Raw genomic sequence first — 12,136 nt, forward strand, 5'->3', positions numbered from 1 at the left:
TAAACCTGTGAAGATAGAATAGATAGTCTTTGATAAAGTCCTTGACTTTAACCTGTGAATTTTAGCAAAACAGCCTGAGGTCCAAAAATAGAATAATGTTCTTATACTCCCCTCCCAAGCAGACATGTAAAAATCAATACCATGAAGTTGTTACAGAACGCATTCCCCATTGCAGACTCACTCCCAATTTCCGGACGCAATCTGAAGACTCACTAGCCTCCCTCCAGCCCCGGAATCACTAGCCATGCCCATTAAAAAATATATGTTCTTGCGATTCAGTAGGTCAGGGGTTCTCAACCCGTGGGTCGCGACCCCTAGGGGTGTCGCCAAATTATTGTGGGGGGTCCCCAAATTATAAAGAAAAATGAATAATAATATATATATATATTTTTTTGCAACTGAATGGCGAGACAGGGCCAAAGCATTTCCGGAGCCAAAAACGTTGAACCCCTGCAGTAGGTGAATAGGAAACGATGCGAGTGGAGGACGTGAGGATGATAGTTTGAGTATTAGGATCTGGCCACGGAGTCAGCCGTGTGTGAACACTTTTGTGTCTTACAAAGCTAACCTTTTCCTTCCATCCAATCAGAGCTTCTTTAGACGTCAAATGAGTAGTCTTGTTCTGATGACTGGCAGACGGTCCAGCCAATGACGGACCTTTCTCTCGCTGTCACCCTTTCACCTCAGAGGCTGACCCGGAACCTGTAGCCACGCCCACCAGCACGCCTCCAAAACATGTAGCCACGCCCCCCAGCACGCCTCCAGGACGTGTGGACACGCCCACCAGCACTCCTCCCCCCAGACCATCTTGCACAGACACACCGTTGTGAGTACACACACACACACACACCACCGTGAGTACACACACACATCAATGTGTGTACAAACGCATGCACACAGGTGCTACTGCCAACCATAAGTTCTGGGAACACAGAGCTCAGAGCTTACTTTAACAATGTAAAAGTTAATTTGCAATTAGGCATAGCCTCTCTCTCTCTCTCTCTCTCTCTTCAGCATTATTGTCACATCACAGGTAAACAGGTGAAAGGAAGTGGGTGACATTATTTTTTTGAACAAGCTCGATCATTTGTAGTTTTCAGGAAAAGGAAGAAGACTAGAGATGACAAGAAAAGAAGAAAAGCACGGAAAACAGGTCAGACGTTCAGTTAAAATAGATATTAAACTATCTCTCTCTCTCTCTCCAGGGAAGTGTCAGTAGCAGAAGAGGAGGCGGTACCCTCGTCTCCTCTCCCTCCTCCTCCTCCTCCTCCTCCCGTCGCCGTTCCCGAGCCCCCCGCCTCGCCCCCCTGCTCCACGGAGGAGAGTACCAGCAGTACTAGTATCAGTAGTATTACTAGTAGCAGTACCAGTGCGGCGACCGGTACCAACACCGCCGTCAAACAGATCTCTGAAGGAGAGGTGCTGCTGACCAACTTCAACCAGCTGGCAGGTAAGACACAAACACCTCGCCAGCCCAAATGTGCTGACCTCATCACATTTGTGATGATGGCTATGGCCAATTTTAGAGTGTTTTTATGTGCAAAACGAATGCTTCAGAATCATGAAAACCCCCTAGTTTGACACGTCATATGCTATTTAACCCCTTTTGGTGTTAGCATTATGTTATGCTTTAGCTATTGAAAAATAGCAGATCTACAAGCTCATAGCGCGCCACCGAGTAGCGCGCTATGAGCTTGTAGGTCTGCTATTTTTTTTAAATCGAAGAACGACTGACATAGAAACATAGCTTTTTCAGAAAACTGTCAGGATGTAGAAGACATTTTTAGAATCTGATCTCAGGTCAAAATGGGTTAAAGCATAATGAAAAATTGAAATTTTGCCTTATATACTGTAGGTTTAGGTTCTTAATGGTATGGCCGGATATAATTTGAAAAAATGGTCGCCATCTTGGAATGTTGAGTGGCCAGCACCCTTTTCCAAAGGAGTGGCCCCTAGAGAGTATCTGTGCCAAATGGCATGCTTGTATCACAACAAAGTGAACGATTCTTATGATATAGGCCATTAATCTGCCCCACTATACTGTACTTGTGAGTACAGTATAGTGGGGGAGAACTGGAGGTCTGAAAAAAATCAGTAACATTTATGAAGTACATCTTTGTGATGTCACAGAGATGTACTTCATAATGTTACTGATTTCTTTTCAGACCTCTAGTTCTAGGCAATGCAGAATGTGGGGGCTTTATTTTTAATTATTTCCACACAACTCTAAGGTACATTAATGATATAGTAAAATGTTGAAAATGAGTGGTATTCCCCTTTAAGCACCACAATATTCACAGACACACACACACACAGATTCATATCGATGCAGTTGTCTTATGTCTATCGTGTATGTGTGTGTATGTGGCGTGCGTGCGTGTGGTGTGTGTGTGTGTGTGTGTGTGTGTGTGTGTGTGTCCAGTGTTGGAGGAGGAGGGTCTGTGTCTTCCAGACATGAACAGTTTCTCCAGCTCTCTGCAGGAGGTCCTGGACATGGTGAGTCACGTCCAACACAAACACACACAAAATAAATCACATCTCTCTTTAACTACATCCTCACTGTGACGTAATGTCAACGACCCCCAAAGTGACAATTAATAGCCCGCGGACCCCCCATTTGAAAACATATGTGACTAAATTTGACTGAGGTACTGCCATTGGATTTTTTTGAATTTTCGTTTTTTCATGTCATGAAAGTAGGGAATCATAGCTTCAAATTGACATATTGGTTGTTCAGTTTGGCCCACCAGTTTTGGAGATATGGCTTATAGAGTAATGTCTTGCAGAAAACAGCGAGTTGAGAAAACAGGCTTGAAAGGTTCACTTCTGTGGTCTCTAACATTACACCTAGCTACATGTTTAAGCATTTATTTCATATTTACATGTCGATTTCAGCTCCGACACTTATTTCAGACATGCTCTAGTATGTGAAGAGTCTGCCTGTGCTATTAACTCATTTTGGAAAAAAAAAGAAAAAAAAAGTTTTTGCGCGATGGCAGACTCTCAGTCAAATCTGGTCACATATGTGACCGCTCACAGTAGTTTGATATACAAGGGGGCCATGGTCATTTTTCAGTTTTTTACATATTATGAAACTACATAATGTAAGCTTTCATATGATGTATTGTTCATTGAAATTGGAAAAAAATGAAGAAGATATGACCATCTGAAACTTGTTGAACCGGAAACCCCAAAGCAGAGAATTTCCCCTGCAAAGATTTCAAAGATGTTAGCACCTCTGGGCCCCAGGAATGGGTGTGACAATAGATACTTGTCTCCACCCCTAATGGCTTGCATAATCACTCCCCCACCCACTAACCACTCCCCCACTAGGCTAGCTGTCAGTGAACACTTAGTAGGCAGTGTGCTAAAGTACATGTTGTTTTACTTAAGTTAAAGTATCAATATTGCAATATAGAAATATAGGACTGACGTTGTTTAGTGTATGTTTTGTAATAATACAATCTAAAAAGTAACTAGTAGGCTAACTGAGTTTTCAAATAAATACATGTGGAGTAAAACTATTTGCAGCCTTGTAGTTTTAGACCCATGCTTTTAATTGCTAAATTTAAAAATGCTGTATGTTTACATTACATTATTATTAATATGTACAAAGGTACCTTTTTTACCCCTAAATGCATGGCTTAAATCAGCCGTGCACTGATGTGAAAGAGTTAAAATCTTTTCAACAGAAAGTCAGGGGAAAAAATACCTTAGACGTTTGTTATGATCCTTTCCACGTTTTAAGAAGATCACACCAGGATTTGTACTACACATGTCATCACATTCAATATTTGAGCTGTTCTTCTAACAACAACAATGTCATGGATTGAACAAATTATATAAAAGACGGATTTCACCGCGATGCGCGACCACGTGGACACGCAATGTTATTCTTTCAGTATTGATCATCAGGCAGCAGCATCCAACGGTAATAAAGTTACAAAGATTTAAACACAGTGCTAAACCACACATAGCTACACGTGTTCACTGATATAAAGGGCAAAATAATGGATTACAAGTAACAACAATCTCGTCAGAACGCACAGCTGTGTGTAGTGTGGAGACCACAAACACAAAACTGGCAGTCTTATCACAACAGCAGCGACTTTTTTTTCTTCAGTGGACGACGACGGCTACGTGAAACTGGAGAACAATACATAGGTATGGCCAATCGAAACAACTCTATGTAAATACGTGCAGGAATGTTCACACCCCCAAAATAGGCAAATAATCTTTCATTACAGAGACATTTTTGCAATGTAATTACAACGACTTAATGACACTAAAACAACTTTCTGATGGAATAAAAACATTCTTTAACATTCCAACTGTGTTAATGTGGCAAAAAACGAAAACCAAAAAAAAAAAAAAAAAATCTATTTTGGTCTATTGTGGAGTTTCATTAGAGCCGACTTGTGGTTGAAAATACTGTGAGGGGTCACATATGCCAAGGACCCCCATAAGATAAGAGAAGATTTTTACGGCTCTAGCAGTGATTCTCAACCATTTTCATTTCAAGGACCCCCAGTTTGACATGCAATAGGCTACGGTCCCCCATGTTTAATGGCATTTCTATCTCTGGGACCCCAATGTATATTGTAAAATCAATGTTAATTTAACTCTGAGAGTGTACAAAATGGAACCAAATGGACCCGTTAGGGTTCATATTAAGATGGACCCGTTAGGGTTCGTATTAAGATTCAAGCACATCTTGACTTTATTTCTGATCAGAAAAAGCAAAAAAATTACCAGAACACGTTCAAATCCTATCTATACTTCTCTTTGAACAAAATGTTTGAGGTGTATTCTTTTATACCACATGTTTTTTAGGACCCTAATGGTGTCTACATAATATTTCGTCTTGTTTCCCTGGCCAATGAATGTGCCATAGGGTTCATTTTAACCCTTTCTTACCACTACCCCCTAGACGAAATGAAAGCCTGGGTATCGAGGCTACTACCCCCCAAACAAACCATAAGATGGAGATAACAGAAAATGCCATAACTTTTGAACTAATCACATTTTTCCATATAATTTGTACCCAAGGAATTCATTAAAGTGGTTATTATTAAGATTCAAGCACATCTTGACTTTATTTCTCGACAGAAAAAGCTAAAAATTACCAGAAAACATTCAAATCACATCTATACTTCTCTTTGTACAAAATGTTTGATGTGTATTATTTTTTACCACATGCTTTTTAGGACCCGTATGGTGTTGAGACCTGGAACGCATCCATGTCACGTTAGCGTTTAACCACATTAACCATTAACCCATTTTGGGACGGGAACCCCTTTTGGTGTTTTAAACATTGTTATAATTTAGCTATTGAAAAATAGCAGATCTACAAGCTCATAGCGCGCCACCGAGTGGCGCGCTATGAACTTGTAGATCTGCTATTTTTGAAAAATCGTTAAAATGTGCCTCAAATCTTTCCGAAAATTGTCATGATTAATTTAGAAAACTTTATTTTTTTAATTTCGACGTCAGGCCTGAATGGGTTAAGATGTCACCTGTGCTGTGAACAAAACAATGGTTGTAAGTACATAGGTGTATCCAGAAACTTAAAAAATAGCAGATCTACAAGCTCATAGCGTGCCACCGAGTGGCGCGCTACAAGCTTGTAGGTCTGCTATTTTTGAAAAATCGTGAAAATGTGGCACATATCTTTGAATATATATTCTTTCAGAGCAAACGTTGTTTTTTTTATTTCGACGTCAGGCCTAAATGGGTTATACACTCAGAGTTACAGAACGATAATGTTTGACTTGGATTCCTGGTGGATCCCTGAATGCTACATTCCTGGTGGATCCCTGAATGCTACATTCCTGGTGGATCCCTGAATGCTACATTCCTGGTGGATCCCTGAATGCTACATTCCTGGTGGATCCCTGAATGCTACATTCCTGGTGGATCCCTGAATGCTACATTCCTGGTGGATCCCTGAATGCTACATTCCTGGTGGATCCCTGAATGCTACATTTGAAACCACGTTATAATAAGATTCAGGACACATGCATGAACAAACTGCGGTGGCTTGTCACCGTACGTCTCTTAATGTTTTGATGAATTGAACATGGTGGACCCTGTTGTAAACAAGTGTAATGCTCAATTGGGTCGTCCACTCACAGTTAACAGCCTTTGTATTGAGTTTGTACTTGAAATGCAGCGGTGCCTGAACAAAGTGGTGATGGTTTGTATTGTGTGTGACGTCGGCCAGCCCTGAACTCAGCCTATATAAAGTGTGTGACGTCGGCCAGCCCTGAACTCAGCCTATATAAAGTGTGAACACTCACACTTTATATCTCAGAACATCTCAGAAAGACCCAGGAAGTTTTTTTTAAAGAGTGACTTTGTGACACTCAATCCCATCACAGTCCATTTATAGAAGCCCTTTCTGAGAATTGTAAGGTATGAGGTCTCCCCGGACTCGGGTCAGCTTTACTGAGCGTCCGTATGGCTCAACGCCTCGGGTCTACCTTCATGAATACACAAAGAGGAGCCACGATGACCAGATGCAGAGCAAAGGCCAGATCCCCACCGCCGCCTGTCAGACGATCAACAGCTCTCTAAACGGCCAGAAGCAAGAAGACACAGACCAACCAAGATCACACTGTCGTCAACAGCATACCGAGACTTTTGTAACTCAGCCGGGAGAAGTGAAGACCGATCAGACAACCTTGACAGGAAGGAAAACCCACGTCTGTAAACATTGTGACAAGAGTTTCAGTCATTTGAGTAACATGGAGTTACATACCGTATCCACACGGGAGAAAGACCTTACCACTGTAAACATTGTGACAAGAGTTTCAGTCATTTGAGTAACCTGGAGTTACACCAGCGTATCCACACGGGAGAAAGACCTTACCACTGTAAACATTGTGACAAGAGTTTCAGTCAGTTAAGTCACCTGAACAGACACCAGCGTATCCACACGGGAGAAAAGCCCTACCACTGTAAACAATGTGACAAGCGTTTCAGTCAGTTATATGATTTGAAGAGACATTTACCATTCTCTGTCCCAACAATGAACTCTCCCAGATCTTGTATTCCTGGCATGCGGCGCACCAACCAATGCATTCATTGGGGGATTGTGTGCTCCTATGGGCCTATCTTCCTACATTAAGCATCTTTGGTCACGTTCGGTTCCACACTGTGATTGGCTGTTGAGCTCTACCGTGTCTGTGTTTTGATTGGTGCGTCTCGTCTGGCAGGACTTTGATTCTCCGACTGACGGCCAGGTCAGAAGGTCGGCTCCTCGTGACCCCATCCTGGCCCTGCTGGTCAAGATGGAGCAAGGACTGAACACACACAGTGACCCCCGACCCCAACCTGAGGTACACGCATGCACGCACGCACGCACACACACACACACATGCACACACATGCACAGACACACATGCACGCACACTGACCCCCGACCGCAGCCTGAGGTACGCACGCACACACACACACACACACACACTGACCTTGACCGCAGCCTGAGGTACACACACACACACATACAATTTACAATTTACAATTTAGGCATTTAGCAGACGCTCTTAATCCAGAGCGACTTACATTAAGCAAGAACAAAAAGCATGGGAATACATCACATATGTAAAATGCATTTATCGCGAAACATGCGTAAGCTAAGAACGTGACTAGAACATATCTATATAATGACACTATACATATAAACTATAACTAGAACATATCTATATAATGACACTATACATATAAACTATACATATATGCTATACTATGCTGTACATATATACTATGAAGTGCTATGACTACATACAATGCACTTATTGTGCTGTCTACATGACATGCTATAAGTCTGTTTCAAATGCTATATAAGTCTAAGAAGTGCTGTCTAAGGGGGGGTAGGGTAAGTGCTATGTGCACACACACACACACACACACACACACACACACACACACACACATACACACACATACACATACACACACATACACACACACACATACACACACACACACACACACACACACGCGTGCAATGGAAGTGTGTTTCGATGGAAACCTTCCAGATTTTTGCCGACAAACACACTTTCCTGTAACCATGACTACAGCTGCTGCTTCCTGTAACCATGACTACAGCTGCTGCTTCCTGTAACCATGACTACAGCTGCTGCTTCCTGTAACCATGACTACAGCTGCTGCTTCCTGTAACCATGACTACAGCTGCTGCTTCCTGTAACCATGACTACAGCTGCTGCTTCCTGTAACCATGACTACAGCTGCTGCTTCCTGTAACCATGACTACAGCTGCTGCTTCCTGTAACCATGACTACAGCTGCTGCTTCCTGTAACCATGACTACAGCTGCTGCTTCCTGTAACCATGACTACAGCTGCTGCTTCCTGTAACCATGACTACAGCTGCTGCTTCCTGTAACCATGACTACAGCTGCTGCTTCCTGTAACCCTGACTACAGCTGCTGCTTCCTGTAACCATGACTACAGCTGCTGCTTCCTGTAACCATGACTACAGCTGCTGCTTCCTGTAACCATGACTACAGCTGCTGCTTCCTGTAACCATGACTACAGCTGCTGCTTCCTGTAACCATGACTACAGCTGCTGCTTCCTGTAACCATGACTACAGCTGCTGCTTCCTGTAACCATGACTACAGGTGCTGCTTCCTGTAACCATGACTACAGCTGCTGCTTCCTGTAACCATGACTACAGCTGCTGCTTCCTGTAACCATGACTACAGCTGCTGCTTCCTGTAACCATGACTACAGCTGCTGCTTCCTGTAACCATGACTACAGCTGCTGCTTCCTGTAACCATGACTACAGCTGCTGCTTCCTGTAACCATGACTACAGCTGCTGCTTCCTGTAACCATGACTACAGCTGCTGCTTCCTGTAACCATGACTACAGCTGCTGCTTCCTGTAACCATGACTACAGCTGCTGCTTCCTGTAACCATGACTACAGCTGCTGCTTCCTGTAACCATGACTACAGCTGCTGCTAGGCGTTGTCTTTCCTGTAACCATGACTACAGCTGCTGCTTCCTGTAACCATGACTACAGTTGCTGCTAGGCGTTGTTACGGTTACGGTCTCCTGTAACCATGACTACAGTTGCTGCTAGGAGTTGTTACGGTCTCCTGTAACCATGACTACAGCTGCTGCTAGGCGTTGTTACGGTTACGGTCTATATTTAATCACAGACTTGGAAAACATTGGTGGGGGTTATGTCATTCTGTCATCTTCCACTAGATGGCAGTGTTATCACACAAATACATTATGGACGGTCAAGTCAGAGGGTGTGTGGACGGAACACAACCACCTTTCACTTGAAACTAAACACTGTTTTTTTTGTGTTCTCCCCAGACAGTTTTTAAGATGCTGGATTCAATATTCAAATGTTTTATATTCCTTTGATCAGACACCTTCCTAGATACATTTGAACTTACATTTACATTTGAACTATGTTAGATCCATTGAAAACACATCATTGGTCCTTCTACTGCTATTCTTTTGTCTCTCAATGACTTAATTATGATTAAATTAAAGTTAAATGAAATAAAATAATACAAATGCTACCCTTGCCTTATGTATGCATGTATGTAACTGTTTCTTGTTCATAGCAAATACAAAATTTTTACGTTTTATTAAGGTAGTTTATTAAGAGTGTGTGTGTGTGTGTGTGTGTGTGAGCGTGCGCGCGTGTGTACGTCAGAGACCATTTTGGAAGTGACACGTACATTTGACAGTCTGGAAGAGGCATTTCTTACCAAGGTGCTAAAGTACCAACGCCTTAAGGATGCTATTATACAGCTTGGTTACAAATGTAAACTGCTTGCGTTTGTGGAGTCCTCGGTAATGTCCATAAATCAGTCGTGAGAGGCCTGCAGATTGCAGGAATGCCCGAGCCGAGCTGAGAGCTGATGAGGCATTGGCTAAATTCTGTTCAGTGTCTGTGATAATTGGCAGTCGCCATAATATGGAGAAGGCGATGCTTCCTGTTCCCGTGATCTGTATCCTGAAACACTTGTTGAATTTCCCAAGTTTGTGCATCTAGACAGTATTGTTTGTGTCCAAGAAGTTCTTGTTAAATGTGAACGCAAATAAAGGTGTGTGTGTGTGTGTGTGTGTGTGTGTGTGTGTGTGTGTGTGTGTGTGTGTGTGTGTGTGTGTGTGTGTGTGTGTGTGTGTGTGTGTGTGTGTGTGTGTGTGTGTGTGTGTGTGTGTGTGTGTGTGTCAGGGCTCCTGGGAGGAGGGGGAGGAGAGAGGAGGTGAGGAGGAGGTGAGCATGGGCGAGGTGACGGAGGAAAGGACTACAAAACGACACACAAAGAGGACTACAGCTCCCAGCAGCAGTGCTGCGGTTTCCACACACTCTGCAGGTGAGAACCCTGTCTGTTCCTGTGTGAGGGTCGAACAGGGTCTGCTGAAATGTTTTCATAATGACTTTTACATCTGTCATTAGTTCAACCCATTGAGGCCTGAGGTCCATTCTACAAATGCCTTCTAAAGCAGACTTTGTTCTCGTACCTTTTCGGGCCAATGACCCCCAAATGTATTTGTCTGCGTATTTTCCCCATTCTTATTTCCCATACTTTTTAAGTGTGTGTGGGTGGGTGTGTGGGTACGTCTGAGCACGAAAACAACATGGTTGTTTTTCACCACCTTGCGCAACCTAACACACGCACATATTAACTGTATATATATATGGTGATTTCGGGTGTGCCAGTACAGTACAGTGACAGTACAGTACAGTACAGTAGAGGGACCCCCACACGGTAACTGTCATTTCTCAACCGTTTCGGACGTGGGGCGGCTCGCCGGAATCGGGCCGGCACCCTGGGTGTGTTCCTGTGGGTCTGGAACTATGATGATTTATTTAATATCGCGTCAAATCAGAACTTTGCTCTGAAAATAAATTAATGATCCCGGCGATTTGACTCGTATGGATACTTACTGGCGGCGATTAAACGCTAATGCTAGTGTGGCCAAATTAGTAGATTTTCGTCAGAGACTCTATCAAATATGAGTTACTGACTGTCGTAAACGATACAGAGAGCCGCCTCCCCGACAACAGCACAGAGACAGTTTGTTTATTTTCGGACCACAATGCTTACACGATTTTAAGATGTCCCAATGTTATTCTCCATGGAGAAATGACTTCCGCAAACCAGGGGATGAGCAAGTGACGTCAGGACTTCTGTACTCTACATAGCCAGTCGGTGCCACGCTATGAGCTTGTAGATCTGTTATATTTCAACAGCTAAAGTATAACAAAATGCAGTTAAAACACCAAAAGGGGGTTCCCATCCTGAATGTGTTAAGCTGATAGCTGAATGGTTAGAGTGCGTACCACATGGGCACAATGCTTCAATCACCTGGTTCGATTCCCGGCCGGCTGGACAGTTTTCTACTCTCTGCACATCCTTGTCTCTCCATGCACGGTCAATAACGGTTGAAATGCCCAAATCCCAAAATTATGTAGTCATTCACCTTTCATGGAAACCAAATCAAATTCATATGCAAAAGACTTATCATGACACACAGAGCCTGCAAGTGTTAACTTATAACTGGTCGCATCCAACACACTCACACACAAGAGACACAATATGTACACACACACACACACACACACAAACGCACACATACGCAATTACGCACACATACTCTCACTCACACACAGGCACACCACACACACTATACGCGTGTGCACACACATACTCGCACACAGACATGCACACACACACACACACACACACACACACGTGCACTTAGTCCAACACCAATATTTACCTCAGAGCAGGAAGCACAGGAGGAACTGCTCTGTTGCCTAGAGACCAGGGAGAGAGAGAGACATACAGAGAGAGAGAGAGAGAGAGAGAGAGAGACATACACAGAGAGAGAGAGAGAGACATACAGAGAGAGAGAGAGAGAGAGAGAGAATACACCGGCCAAGAAGAAAGGAGAGTGATGTTGTATCACCACAGTTACATTTCAGTTATAATAACATAATCATATATGTAATAATCAGAATCACTGCCACTGGGTCACAGAGATCTGTTTGTCCCTTTCTTGAATCCCACAGACATTTCAAATTACATAATAATATAAAACTGTGTTCCGAGGTGGGGGAAAATAAAACAAGGTCTGGC

General features: G+C 43.1%; 1 protein-coding gene across 1 annotated transcript in view; it reads left to right on the plus strand.

Annotated features, from left to right (window-relative positions):
• kiaa0586 (KIAA0586 ortholog) overlaps window positions 1-12,136 on the plus strand; it is a 123,706-nt gene that overhangs the window by 78,849 nt on the left and 32,721 nt on the right. Inside the window, exons 26-30 of the mRNA XM_079528467.1 lie at window positions 688-826; window positions 1,206-1,450; window positions 2,423-2,496; window positions 7,218-7,340; window positions 10,225-10,366. Of these exons, the coding sequence (XP_079384593.1) occupies window positions 688-826; window positions 1,206-1,450; window positions 2,423-2,496; window positions 7,218-7,340; window positions 10,225-10,366 (723 nt within the window). The remainder of the gene's footprint in view (window positions 1-687; window positions 827-1,205; window positions 1,451-2,422; window positions 2,497-7,217; window positions 7,341-10,224; window positions 10,367-12,136) is intronic.

Source organism: Electrona antarctica, assembly GCF_951216825.1.
Source record: "Electrona antarctica genome assembly, chromosome: 18".
In the NCBI taxonomy this organism is placed as follows: domain Eukaryota; kingdom Metazoa; phylum Chordata; class Actinopteri; order Myctophiformes; family Myctophidae; genus Electrona; species Electrona antarctica.